This window comes from Oncorhynchus gorbuscha, unplaced genomic scaffold (genome assembly GCF_021184085.1).
Source record: "Oncorhynchus gorbuscha isolate QuinsamMale2020 ecotype Even-year unplaced genomic scaffold, OgorEven_v1.0 Un_scaffold_934, whole genome shotgun sequence".
NCBI classification, from domain to species: Eukaryota; Metazoa; Chordata; class Actinopteri; order Salmoniformes; family Salmonidae; genus Oncorhynchus; species Oncorhynchus gorbuscha.
Window position 1 is genome coordinate 160,608 of NW_025745886.1, and position 25,969 is coordinate 186,576.

The window sequence follows — 25,969 nt, forward strand, 5'->3', positions numbered from 1 at the left end:
TATGGAGGCCTGGTGGCTTCAACACAGCGCCCCCTATTGGTCATTTAGTGACACGCCCCCTATGGAGGCCTGGTGGCTTCAACACAGCGCCCCCTATTGGTCATTTAGTGACACGCCCCCTATGGAGGCCTGGTGGCTTCAACACAGCGCCCCCTATTGGTCATTTAGTGACACACCCCCTATGGAGGTCTGGTGGCTTCAACACAGCGCCCCCTATTGGTCATTTAGTGACACGCCCCCAATTGAACTAAAATAAGACAATCTCAGCCAATGTGTGGCAGAACGTAAATCAAACTGTCATTCTACAACACAAATAAATATCATTTTGACTTGGATTGAATAAGGAGTTTTTACTTATATTGAATGAATAAGGTGTTTAGACTGCAATTTATTACATCTCATATGTCTTATTCAGTCATTTTAGGCATTAAGGAAACGGAGGAGAAATTTTACCTGATTGTGAAAGAGGCCAGAAAGTACCGAGAGGCTCTGATAAACTGTAAGCTGAGGGGCGGTATGCTCGCCATGCCCAAAACGACAGACACCAACACCCTGATTGCAGACTACGTCACCCAGGCCGGCCTTACCCAGGTCTTCATCGGGCTGCAGGCTGGGCAGAAGGGGGGAGGGCCTGTTTACGCAGACCTGACCCCAGTGAGGAACTATACAGCCTGGGGCCTAGAGGAGCCATCAGGGGCCCCTTCCAACACCAGTTGTGTGAAGATGGTCAGCACAGGTATGGCAAGGACATTTTAACATGTACTCACTACGATTGACTAGTCCTAAAATCTAATTCTAGATATCAATGAGCAACACTGAAATGGCACTCTATTCTCTGCCCTATAGAGTGCACTACTCTGGTCAAACGTAGTGCATAAAAAACTAGGGAATAGGGTGCCACTTTAGACACAGCCAATAAATACATTTGGTCTTAGTACCATTTCAGAGTCAAGATATCGGCTGTGTTCCCTTGCTCAGACATTGCACGTATCAGCCAATGGTTGCGCGCCACGTCATCGACCGTGCCGTCTTGGTACCAGATTGCTATGACATAATGAATGTAGTCAGCCCGATACTTCCAAAAAATCCCTATCCAGGTGTTGTGAGACCTGGAATGCGTCGGCAACGTCTGAGCAAGGGGGGGGGGTGCCATCAACACTTCCAATTGGACTAGTCCTCCTGATTGTAAATCACCCACAGGCACCTGGAAACAGGTGGAGTGTGACATCACCATGTACTACGTGTGCGAGTTCAAGAAGAGCAGGAGAGGTCTCGCCGCCGTGCTGTGATGTCATCAAGTCGGTGGAAGATTGTTGACGTGGACATTAGACCTTTATGCTAAGACAGAAACCAGTAGTACTTTAACCTATAGTGAAACATGTAGCCTTATAGTAACTAGACAAAGGTCATTGATATAACCTAGCCTATTGATTTTAATGAGAGATAAAAGTTGGTATCCATTGGGGCCTCCCGAGTGGCGTAGCGGTCTAAGGCACCGCATCGCTAGAGGTGTCACTACAGACACGGGTTTGATCCCGGGCTGTATCACAACCGGCCGTGACCGGGAGTCCCATAGGGCGGTGCACAATTGGCCCAGTGCCGTCCAGGTTAGAGGAGGGTTTGGCCAGGGGGCTATACTTGGCTCATCGCGCTCTAGCGCCTCCTTGTGGCGGGTCCGGGCGCCTGTAGACTGACCTCTGGTTGTCAGTTGAACAGTGTTTCCTGCAACACATTGGTGCGGCTGACTTCTGGGTTAAGAGGGCGGGTGTTAAGAAGAAGCGTGGTTTGGCGGGTCATGTTTCAGAGGACGCATGACTCCACCTTCGCCTCCCGAACCCGTTGGAGAGTTGCAGTGATGAGATTAAAATATGGGGAGAAAATGTTTTTTGTTGTTGTTTTTTAAAAGTTGGTTTCCCTTTTGACACTTAAGCCTTTTGTTTTTAAGGGGACAACATATAAAACCTTTCCCTTTCTGTAATAAAACACCATACAAATCAACCACCTCATTTTGATTGTCCATTTATTCAGATCCGATCAGAACAGGTAAGATGATGTTTCTAGTGAGCAGTGGCACAGTGGCAAGGAAAAACTCCCTAGAAGAAAGGAAGAAACCTGGAGAGGAACCAAATAGCTAAACATTCACTGCACCGGTACCTTTAGGAATACAGTACAGCCAGTGAAAATAGATCAGTCCTTAGTTGGACCGACTCTGTCTAACATTGTTAACAGCATGTGCAGCTTGGGGTTATGTCAACAGGAGCTGAGTTTATCCACATATTCCAGGTAAACATTAACCTGGTGGGGCTTTTCTAGCCTGTTACTGCCCCTGTATAAAATAACAATCACTCTCTCATAATACCGTTCTCACTCTCTCTGACAATATAGATAAGTGACAGACAGGACTCTTGTTCTATTAAATTCAGAGGCTTGCAGGTGTAGGCTATGGCTACGCCCCAAATGGCACCTTAAACGTAGTGCACTACGTAGGGCGTAAGGTGCTATTTGGTGACGTTTCTCTGTGGGTCATGGTTATTGAGTAAACAACTTAAGTTGTGCAATTATTTACTTAAACCATGAAGCTGTTTCAGCTTGCAGATAAATCACAGCTCTGCTTTCCGTTTCTCAGACTCCTCTCACCTTGGCATTTTCTCCCCCTGCAGGTAGACTAATATTGACTTTAGAGTGGCCTATCAACATCTGAGGAAGTTAATCGGCATCGCTGCATCTAGTCTGCCTGTTTGTATCGTATTTTTTTCTCGAACGGGATTCTATAGTAGAGCCTATCTCTCATTTTCTCAGGCACGTTCAATTCGTAGTAGATTCATCTTTAGCGAGTCGCGACGGAGAGATCGGGGTGATCGGGGTATTGCGGTATCTGCGACTGCCTCCACTCTGCGGGCGAGTAGAGGTGGATAAAGTGAAAGGAGGAGCCGTGCACCTGTTAGACCAGTTAGGGACCACATGACTGCAGAAGAATTTGCCTGAGTTGGTGTCCTTTGTCGAGATACAAGACGGGAAGGATGTCGGAGCCAGCGGCGAATCCTGCGGTGACAGCATTCCCAGCGCCGACGATATCTTTGCCATTGGGACTACAAATATTGAGGACGTACTCCGGTGCTCTGATCTGCTTGGAAATTGTGAGTGTCGCATCTCTATTTCTGACTATGAGTTTTGTGAGCAAATACATCACCGGTGGTCAGATAGATTCTGGTTACACCCTTGTTTGAAGTAGGCCTACTTGGGGAAACTGCAGTCTAATCGATAGTCTCTATTAATTCTGCTTAATTAATTTTGTTCATTTGAGTTTTAGGATGAGCTTTTTCATCGCAGAGGTAGGTATGTATATCACTATCAGAGGGGCCAGGTGGGTAGCGTCCTAGTAATGGGAGGTCAGTCATTACAGTACTTCGGCTGTGTTTTACTAACGGCATATGGGCGACTCCCTATTGTACAATCTGATAGTGTAGGACTGATGGGAGCAGAACATACTGTACATTTTGTCATTGTGAAGTGAACGACAAAATAGATACAACTGTTCTCCAGCTAAATAGTATAGTAGTGTGTTACTAGGCCTATAAATAATCTGTATTCAGTTCACTAACGGCCTGCTCCTTCTAGGCCTATAAATAATCTGTATTCAGTTCACTAACAGCCTGCTCCTTCTAGGCCTATAAATAATCTGTATTCAGTTCACTAACAGCCTGCTCCTTTTAGGCCTATAAATAATCTGTGTTCTGTTCACTAACAGCCTGCTCCTTTTAGGCCTATAAATAATCTGTGTTCAGTTCAATAACAGCCTGCTCCTTTTAGGCCTATAAATACTGTGTTCAGTTCAATAACAGCCTGCTCCTTTTAGGCCTATAAATACTGTGTTCAGTTCACTAACAGCCTACTCCTTTTAGGCCTATAAATACTGTGTTCAGTTCAATAACAGCCTGCTCCTTTTAGGCCTCTACATAATCTGTGTTCAGCCTGCTCCTTCTAGGCCTATAAATAATCTGTATTCAGTTCAATAACAGCCTGCTCCTTTTAGGCCTATAAATAATCTGTGTTCAGCCTGCTCCTTCTAGGCCTATAAATAATCTGTATTCAGTTCAATAACAGCCTGTTCCTTTTAGGCCTATAAATAATCTGTGTTCAGCCTGCTCCTTCTAGGCCTATAAATAATCTGTATTCAGTTCAATAACAGCCTGCTCCTTTTAGGCCTATAAATAATCTGTGTTCAGCCTGCTCCTTCTAGGCCTATAAATAATCTGTATTCAGTTCAATAACAGCCTGCTCCTTTTAGGCCTATAAATAATCTGTGTTCAGCCTGCTCCTTCTAGGCCTATAAATAATCTGTATTCAGTTCAATAACAGCCTGCTCCTTTTAGGCCTATAAATAATCTGTGTTCAGCCTGCTCCTTTTAGGCCTATAAATAATCTGTTTTCAGTTCAATAACAGCCTGCTCCTTCTAGGCCTATACATAATCTGTTTTCAGTTCAATAACAGCCTGCTCCTTTTCACAAATGGAAATCGAACCCTGTTGTCAGGCCTAGGATGCATTTTAAATAAACGGACATTCATGTCATGATCAGATCTCAGTCTGGTCAAAAAGTCTCTATTCCTAAAGCATTTATTATGTCACATATCAAATCAGTCGTGACGTATGATGACTTGTCTAACAAATCTTCTCTATTCTGTTCTTCCAGATATTTGGAGGGCTAGTATGGATCCTGGTGGCCTCCTCCAACGTGCCCGTGCCCCTGCTACAGGGCTGGGTGATGTTTGTCTCTGTCAGCACGTTCTTCTGTTCCAGCGTGTACCTCCTCCTCTTCCTCCTGGGATTGGCTGACAGGATCAACACCGACTGGAACCTGATGGTGAGTCTGATAGTGACGAGGCTTTACTTAAGGAACAGGTCACAAAAAACAACTCATTCTTGGTAAACAGGTTGGGAGCACTGAAAAACCAGCAGAGGTACAGATCGTCTTACTGTCAGATATACACAGGTATACTGACGTCACATGACATCTTCATCAGAGGTAGAGTCTTCCTGGTCTGTTTGGTTTATATCTTCAGGGCTGTCCAACTCCAGTCTTCCCAGTCTGTTTGGTTTATATCTTCAGGGCTGTCCAACTCCAGTCTTCCCAGTCTGTTTGGTTTATATCTTCAGGGCTGTCCAACTCCAGTCTTCCTGGTCTGTTTGGTTTGTCACTTCAGGGCTGTCCAACTCCAGTCTTCCCAGTCTGTTTGGTTTGTCACTTCAGGGCTGTCCAACTCCAGTCTTCCCAGTCTGTTTGGTTTATATCTTCAGGGCTGTCCAACTCCAGTCTTCCCAGTCTGTTTGGTTTGTCACTTCAGGGCTGTCCAACTCCAGTCTTCCCAGTCTGTTTGGTTTGTCACTTCAGGGCTGTCCAACTCCAGTCTTCCCAGTCTGTTTGGTTTGTCACTTCAGGGCTGTCCAACTCCAGTCTTCCCGGTCTGTTTGGTTTGTCACTTCAGGGCTGTCCAACTCCAGTCTTCCCAGTCTGTTTGGTTTGTCACTTCAGGGCTGTCCAACTCCAGTCTTCCTGGTCTGTTTGGTTTGTCACTTCAGGGCTGTCCAACTCCAGTCCGGGAGAGCTACTGATTGGTGCAGGGTTTAGTTCCACCTCGGCACTAAACACAATTCAAATGATAAACAAATAGTAGTCTTCAGTCTGGACATTTGCTATTTGAATCTGATGAATTTAGAGATCACCCTGCAAATCAAACACAATATCTTTAGAATAGTCAGGAGACATGTTCTTCAGGAGCCTCATTCAAATGCTGCCGACTCCATAGCAGTTCCCCTTAACTCCTGAAAGGATGTTCCTTTCAGTATCATGTCACTACAGATGTAGAACAATCCTGCTCTTTGATAGTCCTAATTACAGTGTGTGTGTGTGTGTGTGTGTGTGTGTGTGTGTGTGTGTGTGTGTGTGTGTGTGTGTGTGTGTGTGTGTGTGTGTGTGTGTGTGTGTGTGTGTGTGTGTAATGACACACCGAGTGAAACACAGCACCACACCTACTGAGTATGATCTCATCACAACTTTAGTCATGAGGGTGCCTCTACACATGCAGGTATCAAAACTGACCAGAAACACTGAAACATGACAGAGAGCTTGATCTGCTAGTCTGTCAAGACACTTAAAGCCATGTAACAGGGCAGAGCCTAGTGCACATTATAATGGCAAGAACACACTGCATGTGCTGGGTGAGACATAATGTAAAAGCGTCTGTCATTTAATTTACTGAAAAACAACGGTCCCTAGGCAGGCAGACAGACCCAGTCAGTGTTGTGCCAATCAGTCCTCACACTGGCCCTAATCCCAGCTCTGCTGCTATACAGGCCCTGATCCCAGCTCTGCTGCTATACAGGCCCTGATCCCAGCTCTGCTGCTATACAGGCCCTGATCCCAGCTCTGCTGCTATACAGGCCCTGATCCCAGCTCTGCTGCTATACAGGCCCTGATCCCAGCTCTGCTGCTATACAGGCCCTGATCCCATCCCAGCTCTGCTGCTATACAGGCCCTGATCCCAGCTCTGCTGCTAGGCCCTGATCCCAGCTCTGCTGAGGCCCTGATCCCCTGATCCCAGCTCTGCTGCCCTGATCCCTATACAGGCCCTGATCCCAGCTCTGCTGCTATACAGGCCCTGATCCCAGCTCTGCTGCTAGGCCCTGATCCCAGGCCCTGATCCCAGCTCTGCTGCTATACAGGCCCTGATCCCAGCTCTGCTGCTATACAGATCCCAGCCCTGATCCCAGCTCTGCTGCTATACAGGCCCTGATCCCAGCTCTGCTGCTACAGGCCCTGATCCCAGCTCTGCTGCTATACAGGCCCTGATCCCAGCTCTGCTGCTATACAGGCCCTGATCCCAGCTCTGCCCAGGCCCTGATCCCAGCTCTGCTGCTACAGGCCCTGATCCCCCTGCTCTGCTGCTATACAGGCCCTGATCCCAGCTCTGCCCAGCCCTCCCAGCTCTGCTGCTATACAGGCCCTGATCCCAGCTCTGCTGCTATACAGGCCCTGATCCCAGCTCTGCTGCTACAGGCCCTGATCCCACAGGCCCTGATCCCAGCTCTGCTGCTATAGCTCTGCAGGCCAGGCCCTGATCCCAGCTCTGCTGCTACAGGCCCTGATCCCAGCTCTGCTGCTATACAGGCCCTGATCCCAGCTCTGCTGCTATACAGGCCCTGATCCCAGCTCTGCTGCTATACAGGCCCTGATCCCAGCTCTGCTGCTGCTGTGCCTAATGTGTCCTCAATGCTTTCCCCACATATTTTAATTATATTTCTGCCATTTAGCAGATGCTTTTACTTTGCCACACTTACACATAATAACTAACATGAAGTACTAATGACTGACTGCACTAGAGGTTGACTTGAAGGGTACTGCCTACACTACTAGCTACAGTACAGTACTGACACAGGCTACGTCCCAAATTACCCTGGTCAGTAGTAGTGCACTATATAGGGAATAGAGTACCATTTGGGACCTATCCACAGACAGGCCTCAGACCCACCAGGCTCCAGTTCTTCTCCTAAATGTGTGTGTGTGTTGTCATCTCATAGACAATGAGAAAACAACGCTTGTGACACAGCTACTGAGAGAAAAGTGAGCTCACACCAGACAATGGCAAGTCTGTGGGCCCTGAGTCCCCATTGTCAACAGTCTGTGGCTACCTACGAAATTGCACCCTCATTCATAAGGCTCAGGTCAAACGTAGGTCAAAGAGGGTGCACTAGGCAGCTGGTCTCTTACTGTAACCCCCTATCTCTCTGGGAGGAGGCCGGTCTCTTACTGTAACCCCTATCTCTCTGGGAGGAGGCCAGTCTCTTACTGTAACCCCTTATCTCTCTGGGAGGCGGCCGGTCTCTGACTGTAACCCCCTATCTCTCTGGGAGGCGGCCGGACTCTGACTGTAACCCCTATCTCTCTGGGAGGCGGCCGGTCTCTACTGTAACCCCCTATCTCTCTGGGAGGCGGCCGGTCTCTGACTGTAACCCCTATCTCTCTGGGAGGCGGCCGGTCTCTGACTGTAACCCCTATCTCTCTGGGAGGCGGCCGGTCTCTGACTGTAACCCCTATCTCTCTGGAGGAGGCGGCCGGTCTCTTACTGTAACCCCTATCTCTCTGGGAGGCGGCCGGTCTCTGGGAGGCGGCCGGTCTTACTGTAACCCCTATCTCTCTGGGAGGCGGCCGGTCTCTGACTGTAACCCCTATCTCTCTGGGAGGCGGCCGGTCTCTGACTGTAATCTCTCCCCTATCTCTCTGGGAGGCGGCCGGTCTCTGACTGTAACCCCCCTATCTCTCTGGGAGGCGGCCGGTCTCTGACTGTAACCCCTATCTCTCTGGGAGGAGGCCGGTCTCTGACTGTAACCCCTATCTCTCTGGGAGGCGGCCGGTCTCTGACTGTAACCCCCTATCTCTCTGGGAGGAGGCCGGTCTCTGACTGTAATCCCCTATCTCTCTGGGAGGAGGCCGGTCTCTGACTGTAACCTCCTATCTCTCTGGGAGGAGGCCGGTCTCTGACTGTAACCCCCTATCTCTCTGGGAGGCGGCCGGTCTCTGACTCTCTGACTGTAACCCCTATCTCTCTGGGAGGAGGCCGGTCTCTGACTGTAACCCCCTATCTCTCAATCCTATTATAAAATCTTTCCCTCAATGCAGGATGTGCTGTACCATCTCTCTGGGACAGCACTGTCTCTGACTGTAACCCCCTCATCTCTCTGGGAGGAGGCGGCTCTTACTGTAACCCCTATCTCTCTGGGAGGCGGCCGGTCTCCATACCAGGACCCCCTATCCTCTGGGAGTGGAAATATACTCCCCTTCCTGGACAGGCAGACGGTCTCTACTGTATTAACGTGGCAGCTACGGTCAGTGTAACCCCTATCACTCTGGGAACGGTCTCTGACTGTAACCTCCTATCTCTCTGGGAGGATCTGGGAGGAGGCCGGTCTCTGACTGTAAATCTCTCTGGGAGGAGGCCGGTCTCTGACTGTAACCCCTATCTCTCAGGCCGGTCTCTGCTTTCAATCCCCTATCTCTCTGGGAGGAGGCCGGTCTCTGACTGCCTGTTTGATCTTCTGGGATCGGTCTCTCTGTAAACCCCTATCTCTCTGGGAGGAGGCCGGTCTCTGACTGTAACCCTATCTCTCTGGGAGGAGGCCGGTCTCTGACTGTAACCTCCTATCACACGTGATTTTTCTCAATACATTCAATGAGACCTGACTGCTCTCAATCCATATTATAAAACCCCGTCTTTCCATCTTCAATGCAGGATGTGCTGTACCACTTCACAGCACTGCTGTTATACTTCAGTGCCTTGGTGCTGGAGGCTGCTGTTACGGCTGCCAGAGGGGTCATCAGGAGCACCAACAGCTCCATACCAGGATGTGTAACAGCCCCTAGTGGAAATATACTCACCTTCCTGGACAACAGACAATACAGTATTAACGTGGCAGCTACGGTCAGTGTACACTAACACACAACGTCAAGGCTGTCTGTAATGCAAATGGTGGTTCACTGATCAGATCAGGCTTTCAATTCAAATACTTCATACTATACGTGCCTGTTTGAGTTTGCCCGGGTTGATAAACCAATAGAAAATTCCCAGAACTGCAAACCCTGCCCATCTGGTTGTCACTAGTTACCAAAGTTGATTATTTTTATTTTCATGTATTTTTACGATATAATCTTTTTGATCTTAATTTAAGGTTCAAATCAGATTTTAAGAAGAGAAACTGTAGAAATCGGTGTGGTTTATCCATAATTATGACAGTGGTAACTAATGACAACCTACTGGATCTGGCACTCCAGGCAGACAAGCAAACGATCAGTTATTGGAATCGATTCTTCCAGTGTTATAAACCCAGAGGTCTGTTACTACTATAACATATTAAACCCAGAGGTCTGTTACTACTATAACATATTAAACCCAGAGGTCTGTTACTACTATAACATGTTAAACCCAGAGGTCTGTTACTACTATAACATGTTAAACCCAGAGGTCTGTTACTACTATAACATGTTAAACCCAGAGGTCTGTTACTACTATAACATGTTAAACCCAGAGGTCTGTTACTACTATAACATGTTAAACCCAGAGGTCTGTTACTACTATAACATGTTAAACCCAGAGGTCTGTTACTACTATAACATGTTAAACCCAGAGGTCTGTTACTACTATAACATGTTAAACCCAGAGGTCTGTTACTACTATAACATGTTAAACCCAGAGGTCTGTTACTACTATAACATATTAAACCCAGAGGTCTGTTACTACTATAACATGTTAAACCCAGAGGTCTGTTACTACTATAACATGTTTCTGTATTGGTAGCTCCTGTACTGCACACGGCTATTTTCACAACGTTTCATTACCAAGGAGACCAAACACAAAAGCTCTGCAGTAAACTCCTAATCTAAGTCAATGTTATTCAGTAAATTGAGCTGTAGGCCTTTGCATTCCATGAGTTAATGTTTGGCCGTTGTTCTCCCGACTCTATACTAGGTAGTTTGTTCAGTGATGTTGCTGGTGCTGTACTATATAGCTGCTGCTATTCCATTAGGTGTCATTGCTCAAGGCTTTCTGTGAGTTTAGCCTAACGTTGTTGTTGTTGTTGTCCTGGTTCTCCTCTAGATATTTGCCTTTGTGGTGACACTCTGCTACGCCTGCAGTATGTTCATGGGCTTCAGGAGGTGGCAGATGTGACACGGAAGAAAGAAAACGCACCATTTACGCTTTTACAGTTCAAACTCCTACCGTGCCGTCAAGACATTGTCACGTTGTCTGTTTATTACATGTGCATAACAACATTATTATTATTTTTTAAAGAGAACCAATGTATCATGATATTTGCATCACGTTTATATTTGTTGCTATGAGATCACAACAAAGTGTTCTTTCTGTCTTATCTGTCATGTAATAACAGCACACCAGGCGTTATGACTAAGCTACCAGATGTGTTTAGTTGTGTGATCAATAGTGTAGATTTTATTTATTAGTATTTGATTCCCTGTAAAATGAATTAAACTCTGGATCAGAAGAGACCTATAACTGATTAAATAACAATAATGGGAGTTATATTTTCCCCTTGTAGAATGTATAACTTTTTTTAGAGCAACATGGAAAACTGTTAAACATACTACATAGGACAATTATCATAATCACTTAATGACCGTGTGAATATCTACTGGAATATATTGAGTATATTCTGTGATTTCTGAAATGCATTTTTACAAATAAATAACTTTTCTTATTTTGTTGATACAACTTATATTTTTATATTTGTCTAGTTTAGCAGGGCTTCACCAGAAGAGGGAACTATTCTCACAAAGACTGTTTTTAGCGGGGAGAGTTATTGGCTCATCAGCCCTGCTGGTTATTCAGGAGCCAGTTCAAGTGTCCCAGAGGTTAAATAGGCTACTGGAGGTGGTTGGACCAGATGCCTTAGTTGTCAGTTGAAGGGAAAGGAACCTCTCTCTTCAACCAAGGTGAATGAACTGAGGAGGAGTCTGAAGGGAAGAGGAGATTCCTCTTGGAGGACAGTGTCGGTTGATGAAAGTGCTTCGGGCCTTTAGACTTCATCAGGGTTTTCGGTGTCAGTTGATGAATATCTTCATACACGACCGGTCAAAAGTTTTAGAACACCTACTCATTCAAAGGTTTTTATTTTGTTTTTACTATTTTCTACATTGTAGAATAAGTGACGACATCAACACTATGAAATAATACACATGGAATAATTTGGTAAACAAAAAAGTGTTAAACAAATTAAAATGTGTTTTATATTTGAGATTCTTCAAATAGCCACCCTTTGCCTTGATGACAAGCTTTGCACACTCTTGGCATTCTCTCAACCAGCTTCACCTGGAATGCTTTTCCAACAGTCTTGAAGGAGTTCCCACATATGCTGAGCACTTGTTGACTGCTTTTCCTTCGCTGTGTGGTCTGGCTCATCCCAAACCATCTCAATTTGGTTGAGGTAGGGGGATTGTGGAGGCCAGGTCATCTGATGCAGCACTCCCCATCACTCTCCTTCTTGATAAAATAGGCCTTACACAGCCTGGAGTTGTGTTGTGTCATTGTCCTGTTGAAAAACAAATGATAGTCCCACTAAGCCCAAACTAGATGGGATGGCATATCGCTGCAGAATGCTGTGGTAGCCATGCTGGTTAAGTGTGCCTTGAATTCTAAATAAATCACAGACCGTGTCACCAGCAAAGCACCCCCACACCATAACTCCTCCTCCATGCTTCACGTGGGAAATACACATGTGGAGAACATCCGTTCACCCACACCATAACACCTCCTCCATGCTTCACGTGGGAAATACACATGTGGAGAACATCCGTTCACCCACACTGAGTCTCACAAAGACACAGCGGTTGGAACCAAAAATCTCCAATTTGGACAAATTTCTAATGTCAATTTCTCATGTTTCTTGGCCCAAGCAAGTCTCTTCTTATTATTGGTGTCCTTTAGTAGTGGTTTCTTTGCAGCAATTTGACCATGAAGGCCTGATTTACAGTCTCTGAACAGCTGATGTTGAGATGTGTCTGTTACTTGAACTCTGTGAAGCATTTATTTGGGCTGCAATGTCTAAGGCTGGTAACTCTTATGAACTTAATCTTATCTCTGGGTCTTCCATTCCTGTGGCGGTCCTCACGAGAGCCAGTTTCATCATAACGCTTGATGGTTTTCCGGCGCGACTGAGATGGCCGCCCGATTGTTCTTAGGCAGTTTTTTGTTTTTTACGTGTTATTTCTTACATTAGTGTCATCTTGTTTCATTACATACAGTCGAGAAGAACTACTGAATATAAGATTTCACCATCAGTACGACCAAGAATATGTTTTGATCCTGTGTACAAACAGGACAATGAATTCAAATGCAGCGACCCAAGGAAACGACTCCAAAAGAGGGAAACGCGGCGGTGTTCTGGTCAGACTCCGGAAAAGGGCACAGTGCACCACTTCCCAGTATTCTTCTTGCCAATGTCCAGTCTCTCGACAACAAGGTTGATGAAATCCGAGCAAGGGTGGCATTTGAGGGACATCAGAGACTGCAACATCTTATTTACGGAGACATGGCTTACTGGGAAAACGCTTCCAGGGCGGTGCAGCCTAATGTTTCTCCACGTGTGAAACAAACATCTCTCTGGTAAGAAGAGTGGAGGGGGCGTATGCCTCATGACTAACGGGACATGGTGTGATGAAAAAACATACAGGAACTCAAATCCTTTGTTCACCTGATTTAGAATTCCTTGACCGCATTATCTTCCAAGAGAATTCTCTTCGATTATAATCACATTTATCCCCCCCAAGCAGACACATTGGCTCTCTTTATTTAACTCTTTGCAAACTGGAAAACATTTATCCGGAGGCTGCATTCATTGTAGCTGGGGATTTTAACAAAGCCAATCTGAAAACAAGACTCCCTAAATTTTATCAGCATATCGATTGCGCAACCAGGGGTGGTAAAACCTTGGATCATTGTTACTCTAACTTCCGCGACGCATATAAGGCCCTTATTGGCTGACCACGACTCCATTTTGCTGATCCCTGCCTACAGACAGAAATTAAAACAAGATCCCACGCTGAGGTCTGTCCAAGCTGGTCAGAACAAGCTGACTCTCTCCAAGACTGCTTAAATCACGTGGACTGGGACATGTTTAGTATTGCGTCAGATGGGAATATTGAGAATACGCTGATTCGGTGTGCGAGTTCATTAGAACGTGCGTCGAAGATGTCGTTCCCATAGCAACGATAAAAACATTCCCTAACCAGAAACCGTGATTGATGGCAGCATTCGCGTGAAACTGAAAGAGAACCACTGCTTTTAATCAGGGCAAGGTGTCTGGCAACATGACTGAATACAAACAGTGCAGCTATTCCCTCCGTAAGGCTATCAAACAAGCTAAGCGTCAGTACAGAGACAAAGTGGAATCTCAATTCAATGGCTCAGACACGAGAGGCATGTGGCAGGGTCTACAGTCAATCACGGACTACAAGATGAAATCCAGCCCAGTCACGGACCAGGATGTCTTGCTCCCAGGCAGACTAAATAACTTTTTTTTGAGGACAATACAGTGCCACTGACACGGCCTGCAACGGAAACATGCAGTCTCTCCTTCACTGCAGCCGAGGTGAGTAAGACATTTAAACGTATTAACCCTCGCAAGGCTGCAGGCCCAGACGGCATCCCCAGCCGCGCCCTCCGAGCATCAGACCAGCTGGCCTACGGACATATTCAATCAATCCCTATACCAGTCTGCTGTTCCCACATGCTTCAAGAGGGCCACCATTGTTCCTGTTCCCAAGAAAGCTAAGGTAACTGAGCTAAACGACTACCGCCCTGTAGCACTCACTTCTGTCATCATGAAGTGCTTTGAGAGACTAGTCAAGGACCAATCACCTCCACCCTACCTGACACCCTAGACCCACTCCAATTTGCTTACCGCCCAAATAGGTCCACAGACGATGCAATCTCAACCACACTGCACACTGCCCTAACCCACCTGGACAAGAGGAATACCTATGTGAGAATGCTGTTCATCGACTACAGCTCGGATTCAACACCATAGTACCCTCCATCTGTCATCAAGCTCGAGACCCTGGGTCTCGACCCCATCTGTGCAACTGGGTACTGGACTTCCTGACGGGCCGCCCCCAGGTTGAGGGAGGCAACAACATCTCATCTGATCCTCAACACGGGGGCCCCACAAGGGTGCGTTCTGAGCCCTCTCCTGTACTCCCTGTTCACCCACGACTGCGTGGCCACGCACGCCTCCAACTCAATCATCAAGTTTGCGGACGACACAACAGTGGTAGGCTTGATTAGACGGCCTACAGGGAGGAGGTGAGGGCCCTTGGAGTGTGGTGTCAGGAAAATAACCTCACACTCAAGTCAACAAAACTAAGGAGATGATTGTGGACTTCAGGAAACAGCAGAGGGAACACCCCCTATCCACATCGATGGAACAGTAGTGGAGAGGGTAGCTAGTTTTAAGTTCCTCGGCATACCATCACAGACAAACTGAATTGGTAACTCACAGACAGCGTCGTGAAGAAGGGCAGCAATTCAACCTCAGGAGGCTGAAAAATTCGGCTTGTCACCAAAAGCACTCACAAACTTCTACAGATGCACAATCGAGAGCATCCTGGCGGGCTGTATCACCGCCTGGTACGGCAATCACCGTAAGGCACTCCAGAGGGTAGTGAGGACTGCACAACGCATCACCGGGGGCAAACACCTGCCCTCCAGGACACCTACACCACCCGTTGTTACAGGAAGGCCATAAGATCATCAAGGACATCAACCACCCGAACCACTGCCTGTTCACCCCGCTATCATCCAGAAGGCGAGGTCAGTACAGGTGCATCAAAGCTGGGTTGAGAGACTGAAAAACAGCTTCTATCTCAAGGCCATCAGACTGTTAAATAGCCACCACTAACATTGAGTGGCTTGCCAACACACTGTCATTGACACTGACCCAACTCCAGCCATTTTAATAATGGGAATTGATGGAAATGATGTAAATATATCACTAGCCACTTTAAACAATGCTACCTTATATAATGTTACTTACCCTACATTATTCATCTCATATGCATATGTATATACTGTACTCTACAACAGACTGCATCCTTATGTAACACATGTATCACTAGCCACTTTAACTATGCCACTTTGTTTACTTTGTCTACACACTCATCTCATATGTATATTGTACTCGATACCATCTACTGTATGCTGCTCTGTACCATCACTCATTCATATATCTTATGTACATGTTCCATCCCCAGGTACACTGTGTATAAGACAGTAGTTTTTTTGGAATTGTTAGTTAGATTACTTGTTGGTTATCACTGCTCGGAACTAGAAGCACAAGCAGTACACTCGCATTAACATCTGCTAACCATGTGTATGTGACAAATAAAATTTGATTTGATTTGATTTGATTTGATTTGAGTGCACTTGAAGAAACGTTCAAAATTCTTGAGATTTTCTGTATTGACTGACTTTAATTTCTTAAAGTAATGATGGACTGTTGTTTCTCTTTGCTTATTTGAGCTGTTCTTGCCATAATATGGACTTGGTCTTTTACCAAATATGGCTATCTTCTGTATACCACCCCTACCTTGTCACAACACAACTGATTGGCTCAAATGCATTAAGAAGGAAAGAAATTCCACAAATTAACTTTAAACAAGACATACATGTTAATTGAAATGCATTCCAGGTGACTACCTCATGAAGCTGGTTGAGAGAATGCAAAGCTGTCATCAAAGCTGTCATCAAGCCAAAGGGTGGCTACTTTGAAGAATCTTAAATACAACATTTATTTAGATTTTTTTAACACTTCTCTGGTTACTACATGATTCCATGTGTGTTATTTCATAGTGTTGATGTCTTCACTATTATTCTACAATGTAGAAAATAGTACAAATAAATAAAAACCCTTGAATGAGTAGGTGTTCCCAAACTTATGACCGGTAGTGTACACTGTACATGATTCAATTATAATTATAATTTTTAAATTTTTTATTTAACCTTTATTTAACTAGGCAAGTCAGTTAAGAACAAATTGTTCTTGATGGCCTACCCCGGCCAAACCCAGACGACGCTGGGCCAATTGTGCATAGCCCTATGGGCCTCCCAATCATGGCCCGGATGTGATACAGCCTGGATTGGAACCAGGGACTTGTGGACCAGTGACGCCTCTTACACTGAGATGCAATGCCTTAGACCGCTGCGTCACTCGGGAGCGAGAGATATTAATTACAGTGCAGTCAGCAGTCCAGTCAGTTATTCCTACCACAGAGGGAAATACTATCAATCAGTGGTTATGTGGTGAGCCTAGAGGACGCTGAACACATTAAATACCCTATTTCAGCTGCCTACACTGAAATTGCTGGGCTCCAAATCAGACAAATTAGCGCATAATCTTGAACCCGTAAGGAGGAAGAAGATGTATGTGTCTACACGTGGGGGAAATATCTCAGTGTTCGTCCCAAATTACACCCTATTCCCTATACAGTGCACTACTTTTGACCTGAGACCTGGTTGGTAGAGCATGACACTTGCAACGCTAGGGTTGTGGGTTGGATTCCCAAGGGGGGCTAGTATGAAAATGTATGCACTCACTAAATCACTCCGGATATGAGCGTCCATCTGTAGGGAGTAATACAGTACCATCTGTAGGGAGTAATACAGTACCATCTGTAGGGAGTAATACATGGAGTAATACAGTACCATCTGTAGGGAGTAATACATGGAGTAATACGATACCATCTGTAGGGAGTAATACAGTACCATCTGTAGGGAGTAATACAGGACCATCTGTAGGGAGTAATACATGGAGTAATACGGTACCATCTGTAGGGAGTAATACGATACCATCTGTAGGGAGTAATACAGGACCATCTGTAGGGAGTAATACAGTACCATCTGTAGGGAGTAATACAGGTACCATCTGTAGGGAGTAATACAGGACCATCTGTAGGGAGTAATACAGGACCATCTGTAGGGAGTAATACATGGAGTAATACGATACCATCTGTAGGGAGTAATACGATACCATCTGTAGGGAGTAATACAGGACCATCTGTAGGGAGTAATACAGTACCATCTGTAGGGAGTAATACAGGACCATCTGTAGGGAGTAATACAGTACCATCTGTAGGGAGTAATACGATACCATCTGTAGGGAGTAATACAGGACCATCTGTAGGGAGTAATACAGTACCATCTGTAGGGAGTAATACAGGACCATCTGTAGGGAGTAATACAGTACCATCTGTAGGGAGTAATACAGTACCATCTGTAGGGAGTAATACAGTACCATCTGTAGGGAGTAATACAGGACCATCTGTAGGGAGTAATACAGTACCATCTGTAGGGAGTAATACAGTACCATCTTTAGGGAGTAATACAGTACCATCTGTAGGGAGTAATACATGGAGTAATACGATACCATCTGTAGGGAGTAATACAGGGAGTAATACGATACCATCTGTAGGGAGTAATACAGTACCATCTGTAGGGAGTAATACAGGGAGTAATACAGGGAGTAATACGGTACCATCTGTAGGGAGTAATACAGTACCATCTGTAGGAAGTAATAAAGTACCATCTGTAGGGAGTAATACAGTACCATCTGTAGGGAGTAATACGATACCATCTGTAGGGAGTAATACGATACCATCTGTAGGGAGTAATACAGGGAGTAATACAGTACCATCTGTAGGGAGTAATACAGTACCATCTGTAGGGAGTAATACAGTACCATCTGTAGGGAGTAATACAGTACCATCTGTAGGGAGTAATACAGGGAGTAATACGGTACCATCTGTAGGAAGTAATACAGTACCATCTGTAGGGAGTAATACGGTACCATCTGTAGGGAGTAATACAGTACCATCTGTAGGGAGTAATACAGTACCACCTGTAGGGAGTAATACGGTACCATCTGTAGGGAGTAATACGGTACCATCTGTAGGGAGTAATACGGTACCATCTGTAGGGAGTAATACGGTACCATCTGTAGTGAGTAATACGGTACCATCTGTAGGGAGTAATACAGTACCAATAGGGAGTAATACAGTACCATCTGTAGGGAGTAATACAGCACCATCTGTAATAGGGAGTAAGTACATCTGTAGGAGTAATACAGTACCATCTGTAGGGAGTAATACAGTACCATCTGTAGGGAGTAATACAGTACCATCTGTAGGGAGTAATACAGTACCATCTGTAGGGAGTAATACAGGGAGTAATACAGTACCATCTCTAGGGAGTAATACAGGGAGTAATACAGTACTATCTGTAGGGAGTAATACAGGGAGTAATACAGTACCATATGTAGGGAGTAATACAGTACCATCTGTAGGGAGTAATACGGTACCATCTGTAGGAAGTAATACGGTACCATCTGTAGGAAGTAATACGGTACCATCTCAAGGGAGTAATACAGTACCATCTGTAGGGAGTAATACAGTACCATCTGTAGGGAGTAATACAGTACCATCTGTAGGGAGTAATACAGTACCATCTGTAGGGAGTAATACAGGGAGTAATACGGTACCATCTGAAGGGAGTAATACAGGGAGCAATACAGTACCATCTGTAGGGAGTAATACAGTACCATCTGTAGGGATTAATACAGAACCATCTGTAGGGAGTAATACAGTACCATCTCTAGGGAATAATACGGTACCATCTGTAGGGAGTAATACAGTACCATCTCTAGGGATTAATACGGCACCATCTCTAGGGAGTAATACGGTACCATCTGTAGGGATTAATACGGTACCATCTGTAGGGAGTAATACAGTACCATCTGTAGGGAGTAATACAGTACCATCTGTAGGGATTAATACGGTACCATCTGTAGGGATTAATATGGTACCATCTGTAGGGAGTAATACAGTACCATCTCTAGGGAGTAATACAGGGAGTAATACGGTACCATCTGTAGGGAGTAATACAGTACCATCTGTAGGAAGTAATACAGTACCATCTGTAGGGAGTAATACAGGACCATCTGTAGGAAGTAATACAGTACCATCTGTAGGGAGTAATACAGTACCATCTGTAGGGAGTAATACAGTACCATCTGTAGGAAGTAATACAGTACCATCTGTAGGGAGTAATACAGTACCATCTGTAGGGAGTAATACGGTACCATCTGTAGGAAGTAATACAGTACCATCTGTAGGGAGTAATACAGTACCATCTGTAGGTAGTAATACAGCACCATCTGTAGGGAGTAATACAGGGAGTAATACAGTACCATCTGTAGGGAGTAATACAGTACCATCTGTAGGGAGTAATACGGTGCCATCTGTAGGAAGTAATACAGTACCATCTGTAGGAGTAATACAGTACCATCTGTAGGAAGTAATACAGTACAATCTGTAGGGAGTAATACAGGGAGTAATACGGTACCATCTGTAGGGAGTAATACAGGGAGTAATACAGTACCATCTGTAGGGAGTAATACGGTACCACCTGTAGGGAGTAATACAGTACCATCTGTAGGGAGTAATACAGCACCATCTGTAGGGAGTAATACGGTACCATCTGTAGGGAGTAATACGGTACCATCTGTAGGGAGTAATACAGTACCATCTGTAGGGAGTAATACAGTACCATCTGTAGGGAGTAATACAGTACCATCTGTAGGGAGTAATACAGTACCATCTGTAGGGAGTAATACGGCACCATCTGTAGGGAGTAATACAGGGAGTAATACAGTACCATCTGTAGGGAGTAATACAGTACCATCTGTAGGGAGTAATACAGGGAGTAATACAGTACCATCTGTATGGAGTAATACAGGGAGTAATACGGTACCATCTGTAGGGAGTAATACAGGGAGTAATAGGATAGCATTTGGGACACAGCCCCATACTTGGGGGGAAACTTAGGAACCTCTCAGATATGTGCAACCTATGGCTTTGACAGTGTGTTGTCAATTTTAACACACCTCCACCTTTTTGACCTCTGTGGCTTCGCTGACCCACATTAGATGCAAGCGAAACCCTATAGTCTGTCTTCTGATCCGTTCTAAGTGTGTTCTGGCAGTTTAGGCCTGAAGTGGAAGTAGTGCTTCTGATTTGTCTATTGTCAAAATCACACGACTTACTACGTAGCTGTACAATAATACCGTGGAAAGCCCTGATGATACACTATATGACCAAAAGTCGAACATCTCATTCCAAAATCATGCGCATTAATATGGAGTTGGTCCCCCCTTTGCTGCTAAAACAGCCTCCACTCTTCTGGGAAGGCTTTTTTTTTTAAACATTGCTGCGGGGACTTGCTTCCATTCAGCCACAAGAGCATTAGTGAGGTCGGGCACTGATTTTGGGTGATTAAGCCTCCTGGCTCGCATTCTGCGTCCAATTCATCCCAAAGGTGTGCGATAGGGTTAAGGTCAGGTCTCTGTGCAGGCCAGTCAAGTTCTTCCACACCGATCTCAACAAACCATTTCTGCATGGACCTCGCTTTATGCACGGGGGGATTGTCATGCTGAAACAGGAAAGAGCCTTCCCCAAACTGTTGCCACAAAGTTGGAAGCACAGAATCGTCTAGAATGTCATTGTATGCTATAGTGTTAATATTTCGCTTCGCTGGCATTGCGCATGGTGATCTTAGGCTTGTGTGCGGCTGCTCGGCCATGGAAACCCATTTGATGAAGCTCCCGACAAACAGTTATTGTGTTGACGTTGCTTCCAGAGGCAGTTTAGAACTCGGTAGTGAGTTTTGCAACCTTTGGACAGTCGATTTCTACGCGCTACGCACTTCAGCACTCAGCGGTCCCGTTCCGTGAGCTTCTGTGGCCTACTTGTTGGAAAGGTGGCATCCTATGACGGTGCCACGTTGAAAGTCACTGAGCTCTTCAGTAAGGCCAATGTTTGTCAATGTTTGTCTATGGAGATTGCATGGCTGTGTCCTCGATTTTATACACCTGTCAGCAACGGGTTTGGCTGAAATAGCCCGAATCCATATACTTTTGAATATATAGTGTGAAATATCTGCAATACATTTGTGAAGAGGACACCCATCTTAAGTGAAGGACTGAAGGATTTGAAATGTAAAACGTGAGCTTAAATTTCAAGAGAAACATTGATAGAACTTGTTTGTTTGAATAAAAAAAAATGGTTATAGTTCCTGCCATTCCATTGGAGGAGGGAGGAAATGAATGCAGTGATCTGCTTTTTAGCAGCAGCTCAGCGCCCCTGGACATCTATATGTATCCAGGGTGAGCCGAGGGGGCCTGCTGTTAGGACCAGAAAACTACATGAATCCCAAATGGCACCCTCGTCCCTATCTAGTGCACTACTTTTGACTAGGGCCTATAGGGGCGTCATATATGGGCCCTGGTCAAAAGTAGTGCACTACATAAGGAATAGTGTGCCACTTAGGACACGACCAGTGTATTACTGTAGACACACTCAACTGTCTGTCTGTGTGGTGCCTTAAAAACCCTGCCGCCTCATGGACAGCAGGAAGGGGACACACAGCTGGCCACTGACCCATCACGTCACTCGTTCCTTCAAGTCTTACGTTGTCCATTCACTCAAATGGCAACCTAGTCCCCATCTAGTGCATTATTTTTGACCGGGCAGAAACCCTCTGGGGTAGGTAGTGAATAGAATGTTGTTTGGGACGCAGCCTCTGTCTTCCCCTCAGTCAGTCAGCCTTGACTTGACATGATCACTTGTGCTCCAGAATGATCTTGAACATTGGTTTTGGCGAGGGCAGTCTCCCCATTCCAGCACAGCACACCACAGCAAAGACTAGACCACTGTTAGACAGGCTCTGTGTTAAGACTAGACCACTGTTAGACAGGCTTTATGTTAAGACTAGACCACTGTTAGACAGGCTCTGTGTTAAGACTAGACCACTGTTAGACAGGCTCTGTGTTAAGACTAGACCACTGTTAGACAGGCTCTGTGTTAAGACTAGACCACTGTTAGACAGGCTCTGTGTTAAGACTAGACCACTGTTAGACAGGCTTTATGTTAAGACTAGACCACTGTTAGACAGGCTCTGTGTTAAGACTAGACCACTGTTAGACAGGCTCTGTGTTAAGACTAGACCACTGTTAGACAGGCTCTGTGTTAAGACTAGACCACTGTTAGACAGGCTTTATGTTAAGACTAGACCACTGTTAGACAGGCTCTGTGTTAAGACTAGACCACTGTTAGACAGGCTCTGTGTTAAGACTAGACCACTGTTAGACAGGCTCTGTGTTAAGACTAGACCACTGTTAGACAGGCTCTGTGTTAAGACTAGACCACTGTTAGACAGGCTCTGTGTTAAGACTAGACCACTGTTAGACAGGCTCTGTGTTAAGACTAGACCACTGTTAGACAGGCTTTATGTTAAGACTAGACCACTGTTAGACAGGCTCTGTGTTAAGACTAGACCACTGTTAGACAGGCTCTGTGTTAAGACTAGACCACTGTTAGACAGGCTCTGTGTTAAGACTAGACCACTGTTAGACAGGCTCTGTGTTAAGACTAGACCACTGTTAGACAGGCTCTGTGTTAAGACTAGACCACTGTTAGACAGACTCTGTGTTAAGACTAGACCACTGTTAGACAGGCTTTATGTTAAGACTAGACCACTGTTAGACAGGCTCTGTGTTAAGACTAGACCACTGTTAGACAGGCTCTGTGTTAAGACTAGACCACTGTTAGACAGGCTTTATGTTAAGACTAGACCACTGTTAGACAGGCTCTGTGTTAAGACTAGACCACTGTTAGACAGGCTTTATGTTAAGACTAGACCACTGTTAGACAGGCTCTGTGTTAAGACTAGACCACTGTTAGACAGGCTCTGTGTTAAGACTAGACCACTGTTAGGAAAAACATCAGTGGCAGTGTTAGACAGGCTTTATGTTAAGACTAGACCACTGTTAGACAGACTCCCTATGTTAAGACTAGACCACTTTTGACCAGGCCCTATGTTAAGACCCTATGCACACTGTTAGACAGGCTCTGTGGTGACCACTGTTAGACAGGCTGTTAAGAGACCACCCTGTATTAAGACTAGACCACTGTTAATTTACTGTTAGCTCTGTGTTAAGCAGTGGCACCAGACTCTTAAGACTAGACCACTGTTAGACAGGCTCTGTTTTAAGACTATTCTTCCCTGTTAGCCACAGGCTTAATGTTAAGACTAGTAAACATCTGTTAAAGGCTCTGTGACTTAAGATTAGACCACTGTTAGACAGGCTTTCTGTTAAGACTAGACCACTGTTACGGCAGGCTCTGTTAGGCTTTATGTTAAGACTAGCATTCTCCACTAGACCACTGTCAAGACAGCCATTAGGCTCTGTGTTAAGACTAGACCATTTGTTCACAGTACCTGTAGGCTAACGTCAATTGAAAAGATACCACTGTTAGACAGGCTTCCGTGTTAAGACTACCACTGTGTTAGATAGACTCTTCCATTGTAAAGATAGACCACTCTATAGACTCTTCCATTGTAAAGATAGACCACTGTTCTATAGACTCTTCCATTTAAGATACCACATTTAGACTCTTCCACTGTTAAAGATAGACCACTGTTAGACAGGCTCTGTGTAAAGACTAGACCACGTTGTTAGACTCTTCCATTGTAAGATACCACATTGTTAGACTCTTCCATTGTAATGATACCACTCTATAGACAGTGGCTTCCTGCCTGTAAAGACTACCACATTAGTATAGACTCTTCCAGCCCTGTAAAGATATTCTTGACCACTGTATTGGGGTAATTTATAGACTCTTCCATTGACAAAGATACCTCCATTCTATAGACTCTTCCATAAAGGTAGTGTAAAAGATACCAGCCCATTCTATAGACTCTTCCACTGTAAAGATACCACATTCTATAGACTCTTCCATTGTAAAGACCACATTCTATAGACCACATTCTATAGACTCTTCCACTGTAAAGATACCACATTCTATAGACTCTTCCATTGATAATAGATACCACATTCTATAGACTCTTTCATGTGTAAAGATACCACATTCTATAGACTCTTCCATTGTAAAGATACCACATTCTATAGACTCTTCCACTGTAAAGATACCACATTCTATAGACTCTTCCATTGTAAAGATACCACATTCTATAGACTCTTCCATTGTAAAGATACCACATTCTATAGACTCTTCCACTGTAAAGATACCACATTCTATAGACTCTTCCATTGTAATGATACCACGTTCTATAGACTCTTCCATTGTAAAGATACCACATTCTATAGACTCTTCCACTGTAAAGATACCATGTTCTATAGACTCTTCCACTGTAAAGATGCCACATTCTATAGACTCTTCCATTGTAATGATACCACATTCTATAGACTCTTCCACTGTAAAGATACCACATTCTATAGACTCTTCCATTGTAAAGATACCACATTCTATAGACTCTTCCACTGTAATGATACCACATTCTATAGACTCTTCCACTGTAAAGATACCACATTCTATAGACTCTTCCATTGTAAAGATACCACATTCTATAGACTCTTCCATTGTAAAGATACCACATTCTATAGACTCTTCCATTGTAAAGATACCACATTCTATAGACTCTTCCACTGTAAAGATACCACATTCTATAGACTATTCCATTGTAAAGATACCACATTCTATAGACTCTTCCACTGTAAAGATACCACGTTCTATAGACTCTTCCATTGTAATGATAACACATTCTATAGACTCTTTCATTGTAAAGATACCACATTCTATAGACTCTTCCATTGTAAAGATACCACATTCTATAGACTCTTCCACTGTAAAGATACCACATTCTATAGACTCTTCCATTGTAAAGATACCACATTCTATAGACTCTTCCACTGTAAAGATACCACATTCTATAGACTCTTCCATTGTAAAGATACCACATTCTATAGACTCTTCCATTGTAAAGATACCACATTCTATAGACTCTTCCACTGTAAAGATACCACATTCTATAGACTCTTCCATTGTAAAGATACCACATTCTATAGACTCTTCCACTGTAAAGATACCACATTCTATAGACTCTTCCATTGTAAAGATACCACATTCTATAGACTCTTCCACTGTAAAGATACCACATTCTATAGACTCTTCCATTGTAATGATACCACATTCTATAGACTCTTCCATTGTAAAGATACCACATTCTATAGACTCTTCCATTGTAAAGATACCACATTCTATAGACTCTTCCACTGTAAAGATACCACATTCTATAGACTCTTCCATTGTAAAGATACCACATTCTATAGACTCTTCCATTGTAAAGATACCACATTCTATAGACTCTTCCATTGTAAAGATACCACATTCTATAGACTCTTCCATTGTAAAGATACCACATTCTATAGACTCTTCCATTGTAAAGATACCACATTCTATAGACTCTTCCACTGTAAAGATACCACATTCTATA

The 25,969-nt window shown here is 44.6% G+C and overlaps 2 protein-coding genes across 2 annotated transcripts in view; both read left to right on the forward strand.

The window, feature by feature from the left end:
- The window catches only part of colec10 (collectin sub-family member 10 (C-type lectin)), a 6,253-nt gene extending 4,252 nt beyond the window's left edge, over positions 1-2,001 (forward strand). Inside the window, exons 3-4 of the mRNA XM_046336114.1 lie at positions 373-736; positions 1,201-2,001. Coding sequence (XP_046192070.1) covers positions 373-736; positions 1,201-1,289 — 453 coding nt within the window. The 3' untranslated portion in view covers positions 1,290-2,001. The remainder of the gene's footprint in view (positions 1-372; positions 737-1,200) is intronic.
- A 398-nt stretch (positions 2,002-2,399) lies between these two features.
- On the forward strand, positions 2,400-11,278 carry mal2 (mal, T cell differentiation protein 2). Its single transcript, XM_046336121.1, has 4 exons — positions 2,400-3,137; positions 4,693-4,863; positions 9,287-9,475; positions 10,649-11,278. The coding sequence occupies exons 1-4, from the start codon at positions 3,021-3,023 to the stop codon at positions 10,718-10,720; spliced, it is 549 nt and encodes a 182-aa protein (XP_046192077.1). The 5' UTR covers positions 2,400-3,020; the 3' UTR covers positions 10,721-11,278.
- The last annotated feature ends 14,691 nt before the right edge of the window (positions 11,279-25,969 follow it).